General features: G+C 55.1%; 5 protein-coding genes across 5 annotated transcripts; all 5 read left to right on the plus strand.

The window, feature by feature from the left end:
- Nucleotides 1-376: 376 nt before the first annotated feature.
- On the plus strand, nucleotides 377-2,035 carry E0L32_009678 (uncharacterized protein; the record flags this gene model as incomplete). The annotated part of the gene is made up of 2 exons (XM_031144669.1): nucleotides 377-1,030; nucleotides 1,100-2,035. 2 exons carry the CDS (start codon nucleotides 377-379, stop codon nucleotides 2,033-2,035), a joined length of 1,590 nt encoding a protein of 529 aa, XP_030990571.1.
- A 2,677-nt stretch (nucleotides 2,036-4,712) lies between these two features.
- Nucleotides 4,713-6,445, plus strand: E0L32_009679 (uncharacterized protein; the record flags this gene model as incomplete). The annotated part of the gene is made up of 4 exons (XM_031144670.1): nucleotides 4,713-4,954; nucleotides 5,020-5,047; nucleotides 5,109-6,335; nucleotides 6,392-6,445. The coding sequence occupies 4 exons, from the start codon at nucleotides 4,713-4,715 to the stop codon at nucleotides 6,443-6,445; spliced, it is 1,551 nt and encodes a 516-aa protein (XP_030990572.1).
- Nucleotides 6,446-7,767: 1,322 nt separating this feature from the next.
- On the plus strand, nucleotides 7,768-10,198 carry E0L32_009680 (uncharacterized protein; the record flags this gene model as incomplete). Its single annotated transcript, XM_031144671.1, has 2 exons — nucleotides 7,768-7,859; nucleotides 7,948-10,198. 2 exons carry the CDS (start codon nucleotides 7,768-7,770, stop codon nucleotides 10,196-10,198), a joined length of 2,343 nt encoding a protein of 780 aa, XP_030990573.1.
- Nucleotides 10,199-19,177: 8,979 nt separating this feature from the next.
- E0L32_009681 (uncharacterized protein) lies at nucleotides 19,178-21,697 on the plus strand (the record flags this gene model as incomplete). Its single annotated transcript, XM_031144672.1, has 1 exon — nucleotides 19,178-21,697. The coding sequence occupies one exon, from the start codon at nucleotides 19,178-19,180 to the stop codon at nucleotides 21,695-21,697; it is 2,520 nt and encodes an 839-aa protein (XP_030990574.1).
- A 1,304-nt stretch (nucleotides 21,698-23,001) lies between these two features.
- E0L32_009682 (uncharacterized protein) lies at nucleotides 23,002-24,471 on the plus strand (the record flags this gene model as incomplete). The annotated part of the gene is made up of 1 exon (XM_031144673.1): nucleotides 23,002-24,471. One exon carries the CDS (start codon nucleotides 23,002-23,004, stop codon nucleotides 24,469-24,471), a length of 1,470 nt encoding a protein of 489 aa, XP_030990575.1.
- Nucleotides 24,472-25,849: the final 1,378 nt, after the last annotated feature.

Consider the following 25,849-nt stretch of genomic DNA (forward strand, 5'->3'; position numbering starts at 1 on the left):
AAGGCGTATAGCACTCCTGAGGCCGAAAGTTCTGTGCGGATCGTTCTTGCCTCTTTTTGTTGGTGATGGGCGGGAACGATGCTTTCAGTGGATTTGAGGGGCTCATTTGTACAACCAAATGACGAGCACCCGTCTCGCGAGCAGCTTCTCATCTCACGGCTCCCCCTCCCCTGCCTCCTGCTTGCTGCTCTAGGCCTAGCACTCGTATTTCCGAGCCAAACATTCTCCCCAACCATATTTCTCCCTTGAGAATATCGCTGTCTTCATCATTGGCCCTGTGTATTACCCGGGCTGTGGTTGACCGTCTTATTGAACGGAGAGGCCGAAACCAGGTCCGCTTTCAATCTTTCCACGCCAGACAGGCCGGACTACCAGCATGGGCGCCGTCCTATCCTCTATCGGGCGGGCCTTCAAGGGCATCTCGACTAGTATCAACACACTCCGGGGTCTTTACTCTGAGTTCCGTGATTTAGAACAACGAGCATCTGCCCCGGCCGGGTATCCTGTTGCCTCACCCACCAAGTCCTTCTGGCTCGATGATCCACCGTTCCCGGAGCTGGTCGACACCCGGTCCCCCACTCTTCCCGACCGTGCCGATGTAGTCATCATCGGCTCGGGCATCACCGGCGCCGCAATTGCCAGAACTATCCTGACTGAGCGTAATACTGACGCCACACCCCATCTCGACGACATTGTCGTCCTAGAGGCGCGCCAACTTTGCAGCGGTGCCACAGGTCGCAATGGCGGGCATATCAAGGTCTCTCCGCATGTCACCTTTGACCAGTTGCTCCAGACCGTGCCCCCGGAGAGAGCTGCCACCCTCGTGCGCTTCATGATCAGGCATCTGCCAGTCCTGACCGAACTCACCAAATCTGAAAACATCGCTGTGGCCGAGTGCCGCGAGGTAGAGTCTGTAGACTTTTATCTGGGAGAGAGAGACCTCGCCGGCGCCTTGCGACAGGTCGATCAGCTGCGCAAATGGGTACCGGAATTTGAGCTGCATGTCTGGACAGCTGAGGAAGCTCGGCAGGTAAGGCAGATACGGCAACCGAAAGAAGTCACGCATGTTTTTTTAGAGATACTGACGGCTGGGTCGCAGAAATTCTCCGTCAATGAACATGTCATCGGGGCCATTTCTTATACAGCCGGCGCACTGTGGCCTTACAGATTTGTGACGGCGATCTGGAGCGATTTGTTGAACCGCTACAGCAAGTCTCTGAGCATTGAAACGTCTACTACGGTCCTCGATGTCGAGCTCGGCTCCTCAGTGTCTGGATCCGGATCTTACCCGTACCTAGTCAAAACCAGCCGTGGAATTATACAGGCCCGACATGTCGTCCACGCCACCAACGCCTTCTCAACCCAGCTTGTACCCGGCTTACGCGGCAAGATGACAAGTCTTCTCGCTCACATGTCAGCGCAGCGGCCAGGCAAGGAATTCCCAGATGTGAATGGCAGTCGCTCATGGTCCGTCATGTTCGGGCACGGCTTCGATTACATTACACAACGCCCGACCGTCAATGGCGTTCCGGGCGAGATCATGCTCGGGGGAGGATTTTCACAATCTGAAAAGCAAGGAGTAGACCAGATTGGGATCTTTGACGATAGTAAACTCAACACTCTGACTGTGGCACACCTCGATGGCATCATGCCAACCATCTTCTCCCCGAATTGGGGTGACGATGCTGTGGGCGGCCGTATGAAGCGCGTTTGGTCAGGTGTCGTGGCCATCTCGGCTGATTTCAGGCCGTTCGTCGGAAGGCTTGACCACCGCCTAACAGGACGCAAGGTAGACGAAAGCCGTTCAGGAGAGTGGATTGCGGCGGGCTACACGGGCGACGGAATGGTGTGGGCCTGGCTTTGCGGGACGGCATTGGGGGTTATGATTACCGGCAAGCAGGACGAGAAGCTCCCCCCTGCATATGGCCGCCCGGGCGGAACTCTCGCGGAGTGGTTTCCTGAGGACCTTTATGCAACGCCCCAACGTGTGAACCGGATGGATGTGGCTGATCTGGCCGGTATGTTCATGAACTGATCGCCTGGGTCTCCTCTGCAGAGCCGACGCCAAGTTCGTCGGCGACACGTCGTCTCAGGTAGGCGCCTCAATATCTCGACGCCTCCAGGAAGAGAACATAGATAGTGTGATTTACAAGCGGATGCCGACGAATTGTGCGGCGGGTGAGCTGTTTGGCAGTTTAGAGACAGGCGACTTAAGTTTGAGTCGCCTAGAAGGAAAAGATCAATAGAACCTTGCAAGTGGACGACGATGATAAGTTCAAGTATGCTATAGGGAAGAAAATAGAGGTGGGTAGAAATAAACAGAAAACTTGAAAGATAATAAAGGAAAGAAAAAGGGTGTCATCCGCCGTCTAATCATCCTCGGCGAGAAATTGGTGAAGATGCTCCCCAAAGGTCCCGCGTGGCCGCGGCGTGGTCTCGGATAGCCTGCGCCACTATGTTGGCGGCGGCGATGCTGTCGGGCACATTTGTGTGCTCCATCTCTTCCCCCTTCTCTCGGTCTTGGTCTTGGTCTTGGTCTCGATCTATCTACGTCAGTGTGTGGTTCAATGTGTGTGTGTGTGTTAGCATTTTTTGGAATGCGGCAAGGAGGAAATGACTTTACATTTCAAGCATGATGTTATCCTACGATACGGTGCCGATCAGGAAGGAGGAGGTGTAGGATAAAAATTAAAAATATTTTGGCCGATTCAATGTTGGTCGGTGAACAGACGGCGTTACGGAAATCGGAAGCGTCCCGGGTGGTGGCCGGGAAATGTGGGTCACTCCGCTCAGGTGTGTAGAGGAATGATAGATGATGCAGACGGCAGGCAAGAGGCTCTTTTACTTCACATGCTGCCGCTCGAAATCTAGCACATAAGAGGGTCCGCCTTTTCTGATACTCTAGATGATAATTCCAAGCTAGGAAGCTACCGTCACAGGTCATGACAAATTTCCGGGGGTGTACAGTCTGACCTAATGGACTGAGATTGTCCTATTTGAATCATCGTGAAACTCCCCCAACTCTCATTGTATAACCCATGATCCTGCGGGATTTTAATACAAGCATTATGAAGCTTCATTGAGGTTGTGAATGTAGTTGGGCCCAAGCCAGATGGTCTCCCGGAAGGCAGGAGTGGCTTGTCCATCCACGGCCGCTCCCGCCCCACGCAGCCAAGTGAAGATCAAGTTGGCTAGTTGCGGTTTGATAACTGCATCAAACCCATTGGGTTTAGGTAGTGGGATAGCCCGTGTGACTATCAAGGGAGAGACATGCATCGTCAGCATTGAGGTAAGTCGTGATGGGCTTCTGACAACTATTCTAGCCCATGCTTGGGTGCTCTCCTCCTGATCGAGTCTCGATAGTATAGACAAGGTCTAGCTTTGCGGAATTGCTAAGCCCAATGTGCTAGACGGGTTCTGTCTGCGTGATAAAGGCCTCCATGCATTGCTGCTGTAGGCTCTGAAACTTCGTTGAGAAATGTGACGCGCGGTAGGGTGCGGGGCTTGATCATCATCCATGTTCTGTCCAGTACTTTGCTTATCACGGCAAATGCTCCTGTACCAGTGGACAAGGATAGGAGATGATGAGAAGCTCCAAGCGGGGTTTGCGTTCCGGGTTCAAGAGCCAATAGCTTCCGTCCAAATCGTGACGACGACGATGTGGTGCCGGTACCTTGATTGACGGACGAGCTAGCAGCCACTACATAAAGCACGTTGAGAACGGTGATGTCATGACCGGATTCAAGCATCGACATTAAGAGAAGGCTGTTCTCTCTTGCGAGGGGGAAGGTTTAACTGCATTTCGTGATGTGTCCCAAGCTTTAGAGAGAAGGACCAACCGAATGGGCAACGTAAAGATTTACGAGAATCAACCCGCGATTCATTCAATCAATTTCCAAGTAGCCAGCTGTTTGGCATCCTGATGGTGCATTGACTGCCACCTCCCTCCACACTTATTTCCTCGTGTCGATCGACCCCTGTGGCCCGGGATGGCCGGGGCACCCAATAGTGGGCATTAACGGTGCGACTGGGCGGGTTTCTGGCGGACAGTACCCTGTCTCCCCAGCTGATCATCAAAGGCCAAGCTTTTTTGCCCAGCAAAAATAGCATGTCTAGCCCCGCCTAGCGCCAGACCACGACACTGCAGATGCCTCGTCAGCGCCCACCATCCCCACCTATTGGCTCTTAGAGAGCTCCCGTCTCGCAGCTTGCGTCAGGGACTAGATCATGTTTGAGAGGGGAAGCTGAGCTTCATGATTTGTGGCATGCAAGTAGAAATTGGGCCTTGCTGTCCGTCCTCTCTCTCTCGTCTCTTTATTTGCTCCCTCTTCCTCCTTCTCTCACCGCAATTCCTCCCCCTGTCTTTACGAAAACCCCTCAAGCGCTTCTTCCATCCACGAGCATCAACAGCTGCGAGGTGAGTTCATTGTCGTACGTCACCACGTCACAGCTTGCTTCAGCATCAGCAACAGCGACAAGCGGCAGCACAGCCCACCCTCAAGCTCCTGCACCTTCTCCCGTCGTTGCTCCAGCCCAACACCCACGTAGGGTGACCTGACTGACGAGGACCCCTGTTGCAAGGGAGTATTAGAAGAAGCTGACCGCCATTCATTCCAGGTAGAATACTTTCTGACCTTTCTTCCTTTTCTTCTTCTTTCTGAGACCAGGCCCTTATCAGCAGCCTGCAGCACACTCAAGGAACCTTTACCACCATGGTCCATCTAGCTACCATCAATAGGGAGGGCGACGTCGAGAAGGGCATTGTCAAGGAGGTCAAGGAAGCTCACCTTCAGCTTGCCCAAGATGCCGATGCCTTCACCACCTCAGTCTACGGCTCCAAGTTCGCGGGCGAGGATCTGCCCCGCCATGAGATTCCCGAGCAGGAGATGCCCAAGGAGGTGGCGTACCGCATGATCAAGGACGAGCTGAGCCTCGATGGCAACCCTATGCTCAAGTGAGTTGTCAATTGACATGACAGCTCTTAGAGTTTCTGGCGTTGCTAATGGACAACCTTGGCAGCTTGGCGTCGTTTGTCACCACCTATATGGTACGAGGCCCGCATTCCACGACTCGCGCGCGCAGCCCGGTAACCACTGACATTCTTGCAGGAGGACGAAGCCGAACAGTTGATGAAGGACTCCTTCTCCAAGAACTTTATCGATTATGAAGAATATCCTCAATCTGCCGACATCCAGAACCGTTGCGTGTCGATGATCGGCAGGCTGTTCAACGCCCCGGTTGGCAATGGTGCTCAAGGTGCTGTCGGTACCTCCTGCATCGGCAGCTCGGAGGCCATCATGCTGGCCGTCTTGGCCATGAAGCGGCGCTGGAAGAACCAGAGGAAGGCCGAGGGCAAGCCCTTCGACAGCCCCAACATTGTCATGTCGTCCGCCGTCCAGGTCTGCTGGGAGAAGGCCACGCGCTACTTCGAGATTGATGAGCGACTCGTCTATTGTGAACCAGACCGCTACGTGATTGACCCAAAGCAGACGGTGGATCTGGTTGATGAGAACACCATCGGGATCTGCGCCATCTTGGGAACGACGTATACTGGCGAGTATGAGGATGTCAAGGCAGTCAACGATCTCTTGATCGAGAGGGGACTGGACACGCCTATCCACGTTGATGCGGCCAGTGGCGGGTTCGTTGCTCCCTTTGTCATGCCGGACCTCGAGTGGGATTTCCGCCTCGAGCGAGTCGTCTCAATCAATGTTTCCGGCCACAAGTACGGCTTGGTGTATCCTGGTGTCGGCTGGGTCGTCTGGCGCGGGGCAGAGTATCTGCCTCAAGAGCTGGTGTTCAACATCAACTATTTGGGTGCTGACCAGGCGTCTTTCACGCTCAACTTCAGCAAGGGCGCCTCGCAGGTCATCGGCCAGTACTACCAACTGATTCGTCTGGGCAAGCACGGCTACCGCGCCATCATGTCCAACCTCACCCGGACGGCTGACTACCTGAGCGACTCGCTCGAGGCGCTCGGCTTCATCATCATGTCCAAGAAGTCGGGACAAGGCCTTCCGCTCGTCGCCTTCCGGCTGCAGCCCAACAAGGACCGCGAGTTTGACGAATTTGCCCTTGCGCATGGACTGCGAGTCCGCGGTTGGGTCGTGCCGGCGTACACCATGGCTCCGCACACCAACCAGCTGAAGATGCTGCGTATCGTCGTCCGCGAGGATTTCACCAGGAACCGGTGCGACGCGCTGATCTCCGACATCCGGTCAACCATTGCCCTTCTGCAGAACATGGACAAGGAGAGCATCAGGAAGCAGCAGGAGTTCATCCACAAGCACCACACTGCCAGCGCGAGAGCGCAGCACAACCACCCCAGGTTCAAGGTAAAGACGTTCCGGAGAGATCACAAGAGCAGCACTAACACGTTTTCCATCAATAGAAGGAGAAGCACTCTCTTCAAGGCAAGACTGGAAAGACCCATGCTGTTTGTTAAGCGATGAGGGCAACTAGAACAGCCAGGAGGCGTCCCCTGGAGCCGGTCATCTTGGCGGCGCTGAAAATGGAAATCTGGCTCTTGTTTTGCGAGGAACAATTACCGGCGGGCAGAAGGCCGTAAGATGCGGGAACGATCTCTTTTTCTCTTTAGGACAGCTTAGGTTATGTCTGAATACAAAATACGGGTTTGCTTTGAACTGCCTCCGTTCAAAATAAATATTGTAAGAGGGCACGAGGAATAGCAAAGACTGAGTACCTATGACTTTGGGGTAAAGAGCGTAAAACAACGCAGCATAAGCTCAATCCGTACCGTCCCTATCGACTTCTGGTAACAACACCAGAGTCATTGGGACTGTCTGGACCTGAGGCCAGGGCTCTGACTCGCTCGGTATCTACGGGGCCTACCATGGGGGAGACACAGCGGGCTTCCAGGTGACTGGCTGCCCCAAACCCCACAAGTCTTCACGGAGTGCTCCACGCCGGCGCCCTTCAGCCACTAACAATGGAGCCTTCGGTGGTTTGACACTGTTTCTAGCTCGGAGCATGTGCGTCATGGGATCAATTTAATACCCTCCCTTTTCACATGTCAGCCATTGTGAGACTGTGGCGTGGCAGCGCTTTTCTTTGGTCTTTTGGCTCTGCCGTCCGATGCTCGCCCAGTGCCCTCATCGGCAGAAGAGTATGGAGCGGCAGGGCCGCATTCCATCGGCTTCAACTGGGACCGATCCATCTCGTCAGCGAATTTGTGACCTTGTTTATTGACTTTTTGGCAATGCCATGCTGTCTTTGTTCTGCTTCCCCTCCAGTCATCCTGTCATGCCGACTTATCTTGCTCGGTTTAGCCCGCATCATATATGATCACGCTCCTGCACCTGATGAGAAAGCGTGATCCTCCAATCTGACTCAGTTCGTCCATTGATCCGTCGACGGCAGAGCCCGAGCCTTTTCTGAGCGTGTTCTTCCTCTCTGGCACCTCCCATTATCACATGCCTCAGACTAGAGACCAGAAACTAGATCCTGGACACTTCATCGCCCCGGCCCCACGCCTCTAGTTTGGCCTACAATTGTAACCACAGAAGCACATGCGAGCTCGGGGAGCCACCAAGCCAGCTTGGATTCCGGACTATCCAGACAATATCGTCCGAGGATTTCTTTTGCTTCACAGAAACTCGGGCTCGGAACCAAGAAACGACGCACTAGACTATGGAATAACTTTCCAATCAGCCTAAATCGAATCAAGAGAGCGTCTCAGTGCTGAACTGTCCTCGATTACTTGAGTCTCAAGGCTCAACCCCCATCTCGAGAGCGTCGTCCACCGCCATGTTGGACCACGTCCTCGGACGGCCTTCCTCCAAGTCTCGCAGGCTTCAAGTTCTTGCGGTGATTGGGTTCTGGTCAACAATTCTGATCCGGTACGTTCGTCGCTATGGCTCTTCACATGTCTAGCAACAGGTCTTTGAAACTGTTGTCTGCACTCGACCGAAGCTGACGCGTTTGCAGGGGACATCGACATGGCCCGCCATACCTCAACTTTCTCTCCAAACAACTGTCCCGGAAACTTACTCTCTGGCAAACCGTCATAATCACTTTCCTGTACATATATGCGGCCAGAAACTTTAGCACGCTCGTTGGGCTTGCCAGCCCCGAGCCTCTGGCCAACATGTACACGCCGGCCTTCTTCCGCGCCACGTGGATCCTGACAGCGCTCGACGCCGGTTTCTGGACGGCCATGAAGATCCGAACAAAGTGGCTCCGCGACCTAGCCAGCCTGGTCTTTTCTATATTCTACATGATATCAGCAGAAAAGGCTGACGAGAAGGTCCGCAAGGTCCGGGGCAACCTGACGGTGGATCACTTGCGAGTGAGCTGGAACAAGGGGACGACCCCTTATCTGCAGTTCTTTCAGAGCTTCCTGAGGCCTCGTTTCTCGCGATGGCAACCGCGCCAGGTCCGCATACCTCGGCCGAGCTCGAGCGATTATAAGGAGCCTGTTATAGGCTGGCTCTACTTTGACGGGCCGCTCTCCGAGCTCAAGAGCGCCAATATCAACCGCATTGTTCTCGACATCCCTGGCGGTGGGTTCGTGGCCATGGATCCTCGCTGCAACGATGATAGGCTGTGGGCGTGGTCTGCGAAGACAGGTCTTCCTATTTTGAGTCTCGACTACCGGAAGGCTCCAGAGTTTCCCTATCCCTACGCTCTCAATGAGTGTTTCGACGTATATACCACGCTTATAGAGACTCGTGGCACTTGCGTCTCGCTGTCGGGAACCGAAATGCCGAGAATTGTGGTCTGCGGAGACAGTGCCGGCGGCAATCTAGCAACCGCAATGACACTCATGATCACTGAGAGCAGGTCAAGCCCTGATTGTCGGTTTGGAGGCAAGACCGAGTTGCCTCTGCCGGATGGGTTGATACTGTTCTACCCAGGTCTCGATATGAACATTGGGAACTGGATGTCTGATGAGCAGATGTCACTCATCAAAGATCGACGAATGCGTACCACAAACAAGGACATCATTCGACGCAAGAGCCGCCAATACAACGACCTTGTGGGAACCCCTCATGACTCCGATGACGAAGACGAGACCGCGGCCAAGCTGTCGCCAGACGGCCCGGACCCTTCTCGAGGCGGCTCCGCGACACCAGAGGAGATGCGCAGCCCCCATCCGGAATATGCCCATTCTGCGCCGACGTCGTTCAAGAATGCCCAGGGCCCGCCTTCTCCTGGCGTCAGACGGGAAAGCTCGACGGGCACATCGCACCACCCGGAGCCCATGCGCACTCGCCTCGCCATGTCGTCCATGATCTCGTATTTCAACGATCGTGTGCTCACCCCCGAGATGATGCGTGCCATGATCATCCTCTACGTCGGGCCTCACAACCGTCCTGACTTTAGCCGAGACTACTACCTCTCCCCCATCCTGGCGCCCGATCTCCTCCTCGCGCACTTCCCGAAGACGTACTTCCTGACTGGCGAGCGGGACCCCCTTGTCGATGATACCGTCATCTTCTCGGGGCGCCTGCGCCGCGTCAAAGCCGCGTATCACGCTTCCGGCGGCCGACGGCTTGACTACACCGAGTCGGACGCACAGGTTGAGGGATTTGACGAAAAGGACGTTGCCGAAGTTGTCCTGCTTCCCGGGACGAGCCACGGCTTCCTGCAGTTCCCAGCGATCTACCCGCCGGCCTGGAAGCTGATCGACCGGTCAGCCCAGTGGATCGAGGACGCATTCCACGCGGCCGACGGACGGGTCCGCCGGGGCAGACAGCAGCACTCGCAGGCGGTACAACACGCCGTGAAAACGGGAGCAGCAGCGGCAACGGCGGAGCCCGTGCCGACGGCCTCGCATGTGAACGGCAGCAGCCAGAGCGGCCGCCACCACATACGGACGGAATCGAGCGGCGACGAGGACAAGCCGCTCGAAATGAGCATGACGAGGGTGCGCGGCAGGAGCTTTGCGAACGGCAAGGGCGGCGGGGGCGGCAACGAAGTGACGGGCAGGAAAGAGGCGCCCGCCACATCGGGCGGCGGCGGAGGAGGAGGAGGAGGAGGCGCGAAACCGCAGGGCGAGAACGGCGACGCCGCTGCCGCCGCCGTGGGCACGCGCAACAAGAAGGCTGCCCAGAAGAAGAGGGTGCGCACGCGGAGCAGCGACGACAAGCTCGTCAAGCTGGCTAGTTCGGACGATCTGCTCAGCCGCCGGATGCAAGGGCTGGCTGGAGGCCTCACGGGGTTGGCAGAGGAGTGAGGTACAAGAGAAGAGAGAAAGGTTCTAGCATTTAGGGGTTTTTGCATACATCATACATCATTCATGCGATAAGGAGCATATGTGAGATATAAGTTGGACTTCAGAGAGCAATGTACTTGTCAACTTCCTGGAGAGGGCTTTGTGCGCTGTTCTTGCCTCCGAGCCTGAATCTATCATGGTCTTTGATCGACCCAGTTTCGATCCCATAGTCATCCTCCTACATTTCCTTCTTTTGTCCTTCTCCTTTGAAGTCACTGTAGTAGTGTGTCTAAGGATCTAGCTGTGCCGATCAACCCATCATCTTGTCTGCCGTGAGCCGTGGGATTACCACCAATTCCACCTATTTAGTGACCGTGTAGATCCTTAGCCATCGGAGATACTTGATCTATAGAGTTAGCGAAACACCCGCAACACGCATCACAGGAAATAAACGGACGCAGGCAAGCGGGCGTCAGAATAGTTGACGGAAGTCCATCAGGAGCTACCTCATCGTTAGCAGTCGATCTCCTTGTCATATCCTTGCCCTGTAACTCAGAAGGGCTATCCCACTACCTAAAACCGATGGGCTTGATGGATAGTCAAGGACTTCTGTTAGCAGTCCATCAACTAATCTGACCATCACTTGGCAGGGTCTTTGTTCAGGAGCTCCAGAGCCAGCTCACTAACTCCACATCTGGGCCAACTCCACTGCAGCTATGTTCTCACCAAACTCGATTCGGTCACCGCCGTGTTGTATGCCTTGATTTGAGCAAAGACGGCGCTATCTGATCTGCAAACGGACTCAAGCTACTTTGTAATACATCATTTTCTCGTGAGCGGGGGATTTGCCTGTCCATGATGTGACAGAATTGCCTGCTTACCTGTACCCGCTGTGCGTCTCTGTCTGTGCCTCTTTGTCAGCGTTGTGGTCTGTTGGATGCGGGCGTGTCTCAGAGCCTGGCGGGTGCGATTGGCGAGCGAGTCGTTGTAACCCTCTATCCCTTTCGCCATGCCCGCCTGTCCTATGATCGAGCAAGAAAAGATGTCGCACGTAACGTCCTAGCTAGCGTTGGGTGTGGTGGATGGAAGGCGACATGCTTCTTTGATGCATCAACGGGGGTGGAGGATCATCGGAGTCCACTCCGACTCGCCAGCCGGACTTACACGCGGCACCTCGACGGCAATGCGTGATTTCCCCACGCAAATGATGAGCTGGCATCCCAGTCTCTTGTCTCTGGTCTGTGTGGACTTTTTACACGGAACCATCCGAGAACCATTGCAAGGGGGGCGACTGGGAAGCCGGCGACTTGACACTGGTGCGGTTCATGTCGAGCAGGGTTCCCGGCTCCGTGGCAAAGAGGAAGCAATGCACTGGCTTCAGGGTTATTGACAACGGGCCTTCCGATCGCCTGTCGTCAAGGCGAAGCCCGGCCGTTTAAACCGGTATTGGACAAATTCCCGGTATCTAGCATCACAAATCGATCGGTCTAGACAAGACGAGTTGCAGAAGCTAAACAGAGAAACCTTCTGTCATTCTGACTTATGCCAACGCCCGGGTTTGACACGGTAAGCGTCAGAGGAAGGGCTCCTCGGATCATGTTTTCTTGGACCAAGAGGACTGACCCCAAAAATAGCACGAACTATGGGTTTCTGGAGACGAGAAGCGATCTTTGGGGTCGGTTTCAAAGTCTCCCCCGTATGGCCCGCGGTTGTCATGCAAGCGACCGACCGCCCGGATCGGCGGCGGTCGGGGCCCTAAACCACGGTTTGATGGTCGCGACACCGGTCTTCGCACCCGCCAGGATCGCGATGCTCCTCGCCTTCCTTATTTTTTTAAAATTTTAACCTTGAAAGAGCAACATCACCCGGCGGTGTTTCGATCAGCGTATGATCGACTGGACCTGGGTCGACGAAGCGATCGCCTGCTGCTCCTTTATGCGCACGCAGAGGCGGGGATGGTACCAGAAGCTGTCTTGCCCGTTGCTGTGTCACAGAGTGCGAAACGGGATTCGACCGCCACGACGTGTGTCTCGGAGACTTGCCAGATGCATCGTTCACCAGCAGATATTCCCGAGACTCCTCCTGGGGACCTATCACGAGGTGCAGCGTCTGCAAAGCGCGTGGCCGCAGTGGGCGATGGGTTCGACTGTGGTGCAAGATGACCTGTTGCACAACTTGTACAGATTACAGGATCTGATGGGCGGCACCGAGGGCCACTGGGGTTCACAAAGCAGGTACTGTCGCAAGGCCAGGCCAGTCTGGTTTGCCAAGCGTCAAAAAAGAGAGACAACCACTTACCCCAAGTTCATTGCCACCCAGCCGCGTTCCTTAGGCGGCCACGTTCAGAGTCTTAGCCTTTTTAAGACCACTAGGAATGGTGCCCGTTGGTCTGGCCTGCCGCCTTGCCATTTGGAGCAGATATTTCCGTAGCGCTACACTCTCGTCTCAGTCTGGACTACAGGCGATGTAGATACCCGTGATCGTGATCGGGGCACTTCCGATCCAGCCGCGAACCTGGCTTCATACTAAAGTATGACTTGATATTAGTCGTGTAGTACACAAATCAGGTACCGGGTCTCCGCGGCTCATGTGTCCTCAATAGTCAGACATTCTGGACGCCATGAGAAGTCGCAGTTCAAAATTGGCTGAAGCTACTTCCCGTCTTTTGGAGGAGGCGGGGACAAGGAGTTCCAATGGTCGAACTTGTCTGGCAAGCCTAAAGCAGGATCGACTTTTCCCCGATCTATGGCAATGACGCTATTCCAGAATGTCTTGGTTTAGTGTTCTGTAGATGCTGTGTGTGCTCGAGACCCCGGCATGCTCAATAACCTCTCTGGCTTCGTCGATATGGCTGTAGAGACCTTGACTTGACACACAAAGCGACCAAGGTCGGAGCTGGGGCCCTGGTCAGCACCGCTCGCACAGCGCGATCCGGATGTGTATTCACAAGTAGCTCACTGACTTCTCTGCCGAAGTTTCTGAGAGGCAGAAGGAAAAATGCCGCGGACTTGTCTTGGCAGTAGTAGCTTAATGCACTATCATGGTTGAACTGAGACAAGACTAGAAAAGACACGCGTTTTGCTGTCGATGCTAGCCGCCTGCTGTCTGGGTATCCCGGTCCGACACGACACTGCACAGACTGGACGTGTGTTGCTGGAGGGTACTTACGTCCCTACAGGTAACTACAAGTAAGAGCCTGACGACATCGCGGCCCCGCCGGCGCCTTTTCTGCTCGATCTAGCCTAGCTGGCCATGTTCTGCCGGCACCGCTGATCATAATTGAACTTGTAGAGGTGCCACTGGGTGTTCACGGTGGCAGGCTTTACAGGCCCATGGCGACGGGCCAAGGCGCAAGCGCGGCAAGTGAAGGCGGGACGACTCACGGCCCCACAAAGGGGTCTGGATCCTCGTAGACAATCAAGAAAGCGTGTTTCGGCGTGGTGGGACTGCTCACTAGCAGCAGTTGACGGACTTCGTAAAGTGGCATGGTTGTTGAGTTGTGGGGAGTTGTTGAAAGCCAACACCAGACGAGCAGCAGGGCCATCCTTTCCAGGAATGGACAAGCCACGGAGCATGCTCGCTTGACGACAGGCACGTAAAATGTTTCTGTACCTAATCGACGTTTGCCCATTGCTCGACCAAGGCGGTGGGACTGGCCGCAGTGGCGCCCTACCATGCAGGCTCTTCCTGCCTGTGGTCCGTTTCGTCACCTGTGCACATTCAAGTTGTTTCATGCTCGCTCTAGCTGAGCATGTGCGTACCTCCTTGCTGCATATACTTTACAATACCAAGAAACCCAGGCACGACGAGTTGTATGCGGTGTCGTCGAGTACTCATCCCGAATCCAATTGGTCACCTCGGGCCGGCTGCAAGGAACTAGGATGCAATGTTGAGGTATGTAAGATCAGCGGCACATTATCTCAACCTCATGCAGGGGAAGCCATTACCGCTTTTGTCGAGGTGCTCACATATCCCCCCGGTAAAAGTACCAAATCCAGTGGGCATTGAACGAGAACTACCATACCTGATTCAGTGTCTCAAGAAACATGGCGAACAGGTTTGTCGTATGCATGTACGAACGTTACATACAGACCGCAAAGTGCTTCTTTACCGTGCATACATCTGTGCTGTATGCTTACATTCATGTCGGCAGACAAGAAGATCCTTCCCGCGCATGAGGCCGAGCGTGACAAGGGAAGCCAGAAGGGCACTCTACGAGCTGGTGTGTTGCTACACCTTACCTGAAATGTGGTCTCACCTGAGCAACATCCCTGCAGTAGCCTCCAGTACAAGTACGGACGTAGTAATGGCAGCGAAATGGACAGACCCAGAGCTGGTAGCTCCATGACGGCATGTCGGTAATGGTCAAGGGATTTATCCCGGTAAAATCGGACATCAAAGGGGGTCCACGGCGAAAAGGGGGAGATGACCAAATACCCTGGAGGACGAAAGGAAATCCGAATTACCCAGCTGTCTCGGGACTGGAATTACGGAGTGGGAAGCCAATGCAGGAACATGTACACAGCCGTGATTGATCAATCGACGGTATCCGGAATGGCAGAGATGGGTGTGGAGGATGCGGGACATGGAAAGAGGGAGAAGTCAATTACTAAGTAATGACTGTTGTACTCATCTGGGCTGGGCTTCGAGGTTCTCTTCTCTTTGCAGGTCGCTCTGCCTTTCCTTGTACTTGTAACTACTTGTACAAGTAGGTGCTCCCCAAGGCTGGAGATACCCTTGCTGGGAGTGGGATCGCGTCGGCTGTTGTGCTGAAAGACACTAACCATCAATTTGCATGCTTGCTCGACCCATCAGACTTTGCCCGCATCTCACATGGCTACGTGCGTACTAGTCTTTGCGCATGGCAAAGTTGGATCGCCATTCGGACGGATCAGACTCGAGTCGGGTCGGGTCTCTTTGTTGCTTCTGGTTGCCTCAGACCATGACTCTGGGCACAGCACCACAGACAGAATGACTGACCGGCTTCTTCTCCTTCTTCAGACTGGCCCTCTCGTGTCGAGTACCACTCGGTCGGCTCCAGCGCCTGTCCCCACGAGGGCAGATCCTTTTCTGGCTTCCGTATGATGATCCCACTTTTACCATCGAGGACCAGATTGCCCTCCATTCCCTTCCGCTCTCCACCAGCAAAGTGACGGTGGGCTTTGCCGTGCTTGCTTACAGAATGCGGCACCATGCTTTTCCCAGTCATCAAGGGATCCTCCTCCATGGGACCAGGATCGAGAAGGCGGGACAGGCCTCTGAAACACGGGAGCCGGACAAGCTCAATTGGAGGCTCAAGGTTACATTGCTCGCTGTAACCTCTCTGGCGTGCGCGACAAGTGACCGATTGGCTCGGTCCAGCCATCTGGACTATCCCAGAGCGCCATCTAGTTAACTCTTTCAGAGCAAGTGGCACTGGGCCGACTGAATGGCGTCAGGGATTCAACGTTTGGGGGTCGCGTTCCCCCTGCCAAACCCATCCATCCGAAAAGAGTGACTTGGGAGAGGATGGATTCAACAACGGACGGCACAGAAGCACGTGCCGGGCGAGAAATCAAGATCGGCAGTGTTTGGCCGGTCGCTGTGATGTGTGGTACATGAGGTACATTCAGGCAAGCCGACCGCGTGGATGGACCTCAACATCTCATGAGAACACAGTTTCAATCACGCACCGGAAGCGGTTGAAAAGCCGCAGCCTTTTCTCGCGGCAAGACGCACTCGTTCCCGTTGCGCGGTCTTGGAACCATAACATCCCTGAACCTTTCTACCGGTTACGAAACCTCGCCTACGGACATTCAATACATGGCAAAATCTCCAGTTCCGCCTGCAACTGCAGGCCGGGGTACGTAACCAGGTTGAGTAGTTTGCTCAACCCTATGTACGAACCCCGATTCCCTGCGCCCTCGTGGTTGTCAATTGCATTGACGTCTCAGAGATCATCGTAGAGTTTCTCCATCACCTTTGTCGTTAGGCCCATTGTGGTGGTCAACAAAGGCCTACTAAGTCATTGATCCGTCTACCTATTCATTGCTGGACCGTTCTTATGCCTTGTCTTTGGCACCCCGACCCATCCTATTTGTGTAACACCTTTCTTGTCATACTGTAGCCCAGGCTACGCCCCTGGGTGGCTCTCCCGCGCTTGAATCGACTTTGGCCTGCCCGAGTCGGCAAGAGTTGCGATTGGGCATCAGAACTAGACTTGATCGTTGCCCACTTAGTTTTCCAACCGCTGGGTTTTGACGCCAATTAAGAGTGCGAATCAAAGAGCTGTGGCTCGCTGTCAATGCTCTAGCTACTCTGTCTGGAACTGAAGATCTCATGTGGCCGGCAAATACGTCGGCACATTGAGTACCTTGGGGCAACGGCGAATCAGCATAGCGGCTTTTGCTGCCCATCACTACTAGGGAGTTTCGAGTCAGGGTCCTGTGAGTGTCATCTCCGCTGTCATGGAAGCACCCACTTGCGTGAAAAAGATAGCCATGCAGCGGCGAGTGCCCGAGTGGTGGTCTGCCCTGAGCGTGTGCGATGGCCATGCTTCAGGGCAATCCCTGTTAGCTCCCTAGCCGTCGGCTCGCGGTTCGGGAGCAGACCCTCAAATCGGCTAATAAGGTCTACCGTTAGCTGGGTAGTGACTTTCTTCGTAGCACCACCGCCGGGGAGTCAAGTTGGAACGATCTACACAATCTTTCTTGTGTGGAGTCGCAGGCGCCAGCCAGACCTCACGATGCTGCCCTGGTCATGATCTTATCGCCGAACACATGGCGACCAAATAGGGCAATGACCTCTTGAGGGCACAATTCACGTCTGATGGAGTGCGCTCTCCGTGGATCACCTAGCCGGCTATTGCTTGGTCTTTTTGGCTGCTTGCTGATTTGGAACACAACGGACCTCTCCCGTCTGACATTTTCGTGAATGGCACTACCATGCTCCTGTCATCAGCCAGTTGCGCACAAATACTCAACATCCTCCAGCCTCGAACTCGGCTTTGTAGACCAGCCAACGACGTTGCTGTGCTGAGGCGCAAGTCCCATTCTCCTCCGTCAGAAACGAGAGCTTGTGCTGGGCCGAGTAGCAGAGCGACGTGTGTCCTTGCCCAAGCGTAGCATTCGCAAAGATCTGGCCAACAAGGACAGGACAGGCCGCTGTCAGGTCCTGCAAGCTCGTCACCGAGAGAGATGCAACTGGAAGCACCCATTGAAGTGTCTCGCAGATTGCTGGGTGCTGGCATGCCACGAGGGGTTGCCGAGTGCATATCTGTTCCGGATTAGGTCTGGTGTGCCTCGGACCAGCCGAGTCAACGTCCCCCTTCCAGCCCACGGTGAATAAGAACAGGTAAAAAAACCTGTCAAAAAAGGTGTGTGGCAGTGGGTAGGTTAACAAGGCCAGACGACAAGTGAAGCGGAGAACAATGGAGGCGCCGACCCTTGCTGTCAAAACAAGATACGTGCCCGGCCTCATACCCGGCACGACCTTCACGGGTACCTCCTGGTACTCATGCATGGGTCGCATGGACAACATCTCTGGGTATGGAGGTCAGTCTGAGGGGACAGGGGGTCTGTGGTGAACCCCTGCTGGGCCCCGATCCTACCTCGCCCGCACAACGCTTTACCAACAATGTATCGTCCCGGCCTAGTGCTGGTATGGATGTCGACACCTGACTCCCTTGTTGCTATCGAGCCATGGACCGCTCTAGGTGTTCGGACCCGGGACTTGAGGGGTGCATGTAGAGAGATGTGTTGGGTTGAGTTGCGGCAAGCACAGATAATCTGTTCTCTGCGAGTTTGTCCTTGTCCATGTCGCCCCCATTTGCCATCACCGACCCAATGTGTCGCCCGTACAGACAGGGTCCGGGGTCTGGGACTAGCGACCTTGCCCAAGGTCAGAAACCAGGACACCCTCCCAAAAAACCGCCGGCTCTCGAAACTCGTTAGACTGATGAACATCACTCAGAGCCCTGGCGACCTGCCCTGTGTCTTTTGCAAAGATGCTAGGGTGCTGTACTCCGGGTGCCACAGGGCTAGCTTGGAGGAATCTGTTTTTCCCTCGAGACACTAATACGTCGATGTAATATTTCCGATTCAGCTCCAGCGTCGCGGAGAGCCCCGGACCACTCCCCGTTAGATCATGGCTCGCCAGCCGCCTCCACTTACACACATCCGCATCTGTCACTGTGACCTAGCTTACCTACCCTATTTGCTCGCAAGACCTTTCCAAAACATATCTGCTACCAAGTCCCTTTCTGTCACCGGCGTGTCTCCCCGTTTTGCCATGCGTCCTGGCCGCTAGGTCAACCTTGTCTCAGGCCGGACTGGTTCTCGTCATGTTACAGGCCAGACTTTGAAGCTCCATATCCTCACTGCTTTCCCCCGCAGATGACCGACTGGCCAGTTGCCTTCGCCGGTCGTCTCTTTCGCTCTCTTGGGTTTCTCTTCCAGGCATCTCGACATATCCCTTCCAAGTTGCCGTCCGGAGGGCAGCAAAGGCGCGTGCGCGCACGAGGAAACGCACCCTCGAGCAGATCTTACCATCTTTTGAAAACACGTCGGTCTTCCTCTGCTCACTAACCTTCCTATTGAGGACTCCCTCAGGTCTACTGCGGGGCAGCAGCGAGCTTAGACGAGTGAGCCTCAGGAAACATAGTTCATAGCGGCATTGAGGTTGCACGGTGCTGCAACACTGCGAGATACTACCACCTGGAACGTCTGGGAGGAAACACTCCACGTTCCCTGAAGGAAGTTGTGACATGCGCGCTTGAGACAACGCTGGTTTGCTGGCCCTGATCGGCAAACATCTGCAGTGCAGGCGCACCACCCGAGCCGAACCTTGGGTCCGCTGGAGGAGGACTGACGTTTCTTAAACATCCAACCCTTTCCCAAAGACTCCTCAAACACCAGCCTGCATGTTACTAGACGGGCAGCCTCCCAGACTTCCTCAGAACGGGAGCCGCTGGACCTTAGGCACGACGAGACTCGCTGGCGTTGGGTGCTTTAAGAGTCCATGATGGCATCCTCGTCGCACAACCCGTACCCTCGATCGCCGAACCCTTCAACAAGATCCTACGACTCGTCCTCAGTCTCGTCTGCCACTTCGCCGCATCCGAACACGCAGTACCTCGGAGGGCTCATGAGCACGAGTGCTCGTCCCGGCGCGGCGCCTCCTCCACAGCCAATTGGGATCCCGCCGCTTCCTCCTCTCCATCAGGCTCCCTTCCAGCCCTATACGCCAGTCACTGCGGGCTCCATGATGGGCCGTGAATCTCTTCCGCCCAGCGACCCTATGTCCAGCGCGTCCGGGACCCCCGGGGCGCAGGCATCTAGTCAGGCGCAAAAGCGAGCTTACCGCCAACGGCGGAAGGATCCCAGCTGCGACGCATGCCGAGAGCGAAAGGTCAAGTGCGATGCTACCGAGACATCAAGCTGTTCAGAATGTTCGAGTCGCAACATGAAGTGCCAGTTTACCAAGGAAACGAACAGGCGAATGTCGTCGATCAAGCAGGTACAGGACCTCGAGAAACAGGTGGACAGAGTTCGCCGCGAAAATGCGAACCTCAGGCGCCTCCTGCAAGAAAGGCACGGTCAGCTGGACGTGGACACAGAGGGGGCAGAGTTGCAGTCGCTGAAGCTCCCCGACATTGCATCGGCACCGAAGCGCAAACCGCGGCCTGAACCCGTCTACCACCAGGAGCGGACGAGAGCGAACCTGCAGACTTACGCAAAGGGCATCTGGAAGCCACCACCTCAATATCGTCGAAATACCCCGACGGCAAGCAGCGATATCACGCGACCAAGTCTCCCACCCCATGCAATCACCGAGCAGCTGCTACGCACATATCATGCTACTCTTCACACCATGTTCCCCATCATTCACTGGCCCTCCTTTCAAGAGAAGATTGGGGAGCTGTACCAACAAGGAAATACCCACAATGCTCCTCCTCAGTTCTTGGCGATGTTCTTTGCTGTGATGGCCCTCGGTTGTCTTTTCACCACCGAGCCGTATACTGTTCGATCGAATCGAGCGGCAGATCTTATGGACGTTTCTCGCGGACTGATCGATCCTTGGAGCGACGAGCACACACTGGACGATGCACGCACTCTCGTCTTGGTCGCAATCTGCCTGAACGAGCTCAACCTCAAGACAGCCTCCTGGACCTGGCTAGGAACGGCTGTGCGAGTCGCTCAAGAGCTCCTCTTGTACACTGAAGATGGGATTTGGCCCTTTGTGGAAGGGGAAATGCGCCGGAGGACTTGGTGGGCCATCTACATCATGGATCGGAACCTAGCAAGCGAACTCGGGCGGCCGACCCTGATCGACGACGGGGATTGTGACGTCCAGTTGCCCCTGGGCTTTGACGATCAATACCTCCAAGACGCAGGCCCTCATGTGCCCCCTGGCGCCGAGCCGCTGATGCATTCCCTCCTAGCAATGATCCACGTTTCACGATGCCTCGACCCTCTAATGAAAGTTCTCGAAGCACCCGCCATTGTCTCAACCCGCCTGGCCACCTTTGAGCTCTACTTCAGCTCATGCCTCCGCACCTTCCCGCCCGCCTGCGACCCCTCGAGTGCCGTGTCGCTGTCTCCGCTGCTCCTGAACCCGCTCGTGCATCTTTTGCACGCCAGACTCATCCTCCATCGTCGAAACATTGCTCCCCAAACTGAACACGAGGTACCCGCGCCAGCCCGGGCCGCAGCACTGCAAGAATGCACAAGCCTTGCCCGCGATACCGCAGGATTCGTGGCTCGGTGCGACCCTCCGCAGCTAGCAGAAGGGGCGATGGCGCTGACCGTGACGCATATCCTCCGCTGTGCTCTCTTCCTCCTGATATCGGCCGAGTGGGAACCGGCAATCACATGTGTCCGCGCGCTGGCGACTTGTGGCGAGGCGCGAGAGGTGGCGCTCCCGTGCGGCAGGTTTCTGGCCTTTTTCGTGTCCGTCCTGTCGGGCCGCTGGCAGAGGTTTATCGAGGACATGCAACACTCCTCGGGACACCCTCAGGGCCGCCTGCCGGAGCCTAACCAGGTCTATCGAAACATGGCGGTCGAATGGCTCTACGGCGACGAAGAGCTGATTGCGTATCTCAGTTTCGATCTGCAGACACACCCCACCGCCGCGTGGATCTGGGCTGGCGACACCCCGATGAGCCAGCCGCAACAACCTATCCAAGGCGGATCGGGCCCGGCGGCGGAACCCTCTAGCAGCCTGAGCATAGAGAACCGGATAGGGTTGACAGAGTCCGAGTGCCGAGACTGGGCGGGCTGGGAGCGGCTCGTGGACGATGTGCACAAATTGGCGACCGCGGCGGGATCTTTGGGTGTTTCGAACCCCGCAGACGCCAGTCCGGTTAGAAGGCCTGGGGCCGGCCCGAGCCCGAGCACCACCGCGACCGACCGAGACATTACCATGGGCGGCTACGGAGCAGGACCTAGTGCTGGAGCCGAACGAAGTGCCAGCGGAGGAGGGCATGGGAGCTCTGGGAAGAGCAAAAGTCAGGAGAGGATCAGCATCGCCAATATCATATGAACGTCTGGGCGGCGGTGCCGGAAGCTTCGGTTTCCTCTGCCCCAGCCGTGGCGGTGGTCGCATTCTGGCGATTTCCAGTCCTCCGGGATGAATACGGCGGGAAACAAAGGCGCATTGATCATACGATCCGCCCCGTTATCACTACGTGAAGCCTTCAACTCGTCGTGCGGGTTCGTCGGTCTTAGGAGAAGACGAGGTAATACCACGACTAATGATAATAACGTCAGGTCCGTTTTCTTTCGGGGTCGTTGTTTCAGGCCGCAGGTTCAGCGGCCAGGACTGATCCCCGAAACTTTACTATGTACCGGTGTTGACGAAACCTCAAAAATACTCGGGTCCAACGATGTCGACGACAAACGACAAAACATTTCCTTTTATGCTTTCTCTCTTGTCTTGTTCTCCTTGCTTGTTCTTCTGGATAATATGGGGGATGACGTTTTCATCAACACTGTACGAATACGCCACGTATCAATTCCCTTAATACTTCTTTGCCTGGTCCTTCTTATACCGACTATTCTATCTACTATCTACTATCTGCCTCGCTTTGCACTTAGCCTGTTACCCGGGAGGCATTGGGTTTGCTTGGTTACTTTGTCATTTCCACTGAATGAGGGGGCGATTGTTCAATGCGGGGATGCTATTATATTTGCATGTTGCATGATGGTCATGTCTTAGCTACGAATTCTTGAGGCTATGATAGACTGGACGAGTCATTTATTTCATAATGTATGTTTAGTGATCGGCCCAAGAAGGGGAGAATCTCTGATGGCGATAACTAGGGGGGTCATCGAACGTCTTTGACGTCAAATGATGGCCGAGATAAAGGAGAAAGTCTTCATCAATGGTGGAAACAGCAACAAGAATAGACGGGTACTTCCAAATGTCTGCACCGTCGGCAGTCTTAAGCGAGGAGACAGACCCGTTTGAAGTTGACACGGGCCAAGTGACTAACAGAAGCGGTCTTTAGACTCGACGGAGCTGGCCTGTCTCTGTTGAGTCAGAGACTGGATGAAGCTGAAGCCAGCCCATGTGTTGATACAATGATACTTGATCTGATGGAGCTCTCCCGCTTGGCGCTCGCGCGATGCGAGACCGGCCCCGCATAAAACTCCCCAAGCTCTGTCTCTCCCCAAAATTTGACTCACACTCGTTATCGATAAGCCAAAAAAGACCCTCAATTGAGATGCCGTTCCGATCCTCTCCCGCATCCGCTTCCCGATCTCTGTCTATATATTCTGCCTCCTTCGCTGCCGTGCTCTGTCCTGTGCTACCCAGGGACACATCTGGTATTGTCGGGATCAACAATGGCCTCCCGACTTGCGTTTAAGCGACTGCCGACGAGCCTCGCCGCTCGGTCATGGTCTCCTGCGACTCGAACAGGTGATGGCGTTCGTTTCCAGAGCACAGCCTCAAGCCTGGCAGAAAGAGTCCAGGATACGATAAAGGTACTACCACATTCAATTCTCCCCATTGTATGCTTTGAGACTAACGCCATATGGCAGAAGGAGGCCAGCCTGCCCAATGCCGACCCAGCACCCGACTCCGCGAGTGCTACCCTTGTCCGAGAGCACTCTGAATACATGGTAGCAACGTATTCCAGGCCGCCTCCAGTCTTTGAGAAAGGCGAGGGATCATATTTGTGGGACATCGAGAACCGCAGATACCTAGACTTCACTGCTGGCATCGCTGTGACCGGTCTGGGCCACTCTGATCCTGGCGTCAGCAGTGTCATTGCTTCGCAGTCGCGGACTTTGATGCATGCGTCGAATCTGTACTATAATCCCTGGACAGGGGCGCTCTCCAAGCTCTTGGTGGAGCAGACTGTTGCCGCCGGAGGCATGCACGATGCCAAAGCTGTCTTTGTCTGCAACTCGGGCAGTGAGGCCAATGAGGCCGCCATCAAGTTCGCACGGAAGGCCGGCAAGATAACAGATCCCTCTGGACAGAGGACTGAGGTGGTCAGCTTCAAGAACGCCTTTCACGGCAGGACTATGGGAAGCCTGTCGGCCACCCACAACCCCAAGTACCAGGAGCCGTTTGCCCCTATGCTGCCTGGCTTCAAGTGTGGAACGTATAATGACGTCGCTGGTATCAATGACCTGGTCACAGAGAAGACGTGCGGTGTCATCGTCGAACCCATTCAGGGTGAGGGTGGCGTACAAGTCGCGACCGACGAATTTCTTCTAGCCCTCGCCAAGCGCTGCCGTGAAGTCGGCGCAGTGCTCATCTATGATGAGATTCAGTGCGGACTGCACCGCACGGGGACCATGTGGTACCATGCCAGGCTGCCGAAGGAGGCACACCCTGACATCATCACGACAGCAAAGGCCCTCGGCAATGGCTTCCCCGTTGGCGCTACCATCGTCAACGGCCATGTCGCTGATTGCATCAAAATCGGTGACCACGGCACCACCTACGGCGGCAACCCTCTTGCTTGCCGCGTCGCCCATTACGTCCTTGGCCGGTTGGCTGATCCGGCACTTCAGGAAGGCATCGCAGCCAAGAGTGCCGTCATGATCAGGAGCCTGAACCAGCTCAGGTCGAAATACCCCGAGCGCATTGGAGAGATCCGCGGAAGGGGACTGCTGCTGGGTTTGCAGCTGAACGAGGACCCTAGTGATATCGTCACCGCTGCCAGGGAGCGCGGTTTGCTCATCATCACTGCTGGCGTGCAGACGCTGAGATTTGTGCCGAGCTTGGTCATCTCCGAGGCCGAGATCCTGGAGGGCTTGAGCATCCTTGACCAGGCTTTTGCGGCCACGCAGAAGCAATGAAGCCACCGAGTCGACTGTGTTCCATCTGGGATGTAAATATTGCTTTTCGTCGAAGGAGTCTGGAGTTGAAGAAATGACTCAGAAGCTTGCCTTTCTAATGCCTGGAATAGATAGAATCTAGACACTGCCGAGCTTTGTGGTGGACTAGATCAAACCCCCGGCACCAAACCAAGCTGCAATTTTCTCTTTGTGCAGTCCACCTACCAGCTCTGAGGCCGGCTTTTGTGAGACTTGGCCATGTATAGTCCGGCCATAGATGTGACACGACCTGAGGTGTCACAAGCTATACCCAGACTATACACCGATGAGAAGAGTTGAGTATCGTATTTGAGTAATTTCTATTGTCCGGCTTTTGATCAGATTAGAAGACAATGGCGGTGGCGTACTTGAGCGAGGGGAGGGGGCCGAAACTCCCTAGCTCGTCTATCTCTGGGTGTAAGAGCTTACGCGCCTGACTCATATGTAAAGTGTAGATTTATGATGATCGCCTCCCGGACCCGGGTATTACTTCCATCCTTAGCATGTGTAGCTACGTATGTGTGCGCTGCCAGTCGGTGGTTGCCCTCGAGGCGGAGGAGGCGGTCGGAGAAGCTCGGCCATAAGGTCGGCTGACATATTCAGCCGCTCAAGATGTAAGGTGACTTTGACACAAGAGCTAGCAGTCCGCACAATTGTCCGACGCTATACACCGAGATCTCGGCGCAAACATTCACCCAACCCGTTCACGTACCTACGTCCGTCCCGAGGACCCCTACTCACTAATGGCCGTGCTAGTTTCAATTGATGACCATGGAAAACAGTGAGAAGTATTCCAGGGCCCGCCAGCACCTGGTCATCCCAATTCTTACGCCTCCCATTGGCTGCTAGCGGGTCAGCATGTGGTAACTGCCTGCACGCCATTGGCCACAGCGGGGTTTTCCAGGGCGGCGGGGCGTCTTCCGGACGGGTCTTGCACCTAAAATCGACCCCTGTACAACCCAACTTGCCTTAGATGTGTAGGACTCGTCTCGGGAGTGGTATGTGAGAGTGCTAATGTGAATCCTCCTATTTGACAAGCTTCCAGACGTCGTGGCTGGTTTGTGATCGGGGCGACGGGCACGTCGAGGACTTGGCTTGAAAAACTTCATAAAAGGCCGGGCTTAGCCCCGCGGGCGGAGATACCAAGGGAAAAAAAGCTGAATCATGATATATTTCACACCATTCACTGCCTTCCAGATCACTTCCACTCTCCATTGTCAACGACACACATAGTGACACTGCCACCCTTCAGGATCACTAGATTGAACATAGACCTCAATCCGACTTTTAAACACTTATCTACCCGAGCTCGCTTTTTGAGTGAGACTCTCACATATCATCAAACTCGCAATCGTGACGC

This window comes from Thyridium curvatum (genome assembly GCF_004353045.1).
Source record: "Thyridium curvatum strain D216 chromosome Unknown NODE_72_length_212992_cov_80.570197, whole genome shotgun sequence".
NCBI classification, from domain to species: domain Eukaryota; kingdom Fungi; phylum Ascomycota; class Sordariomycetes; order Thyridiales; family Thyridiaceae; genus Thyridium; species Thyridium curvatum.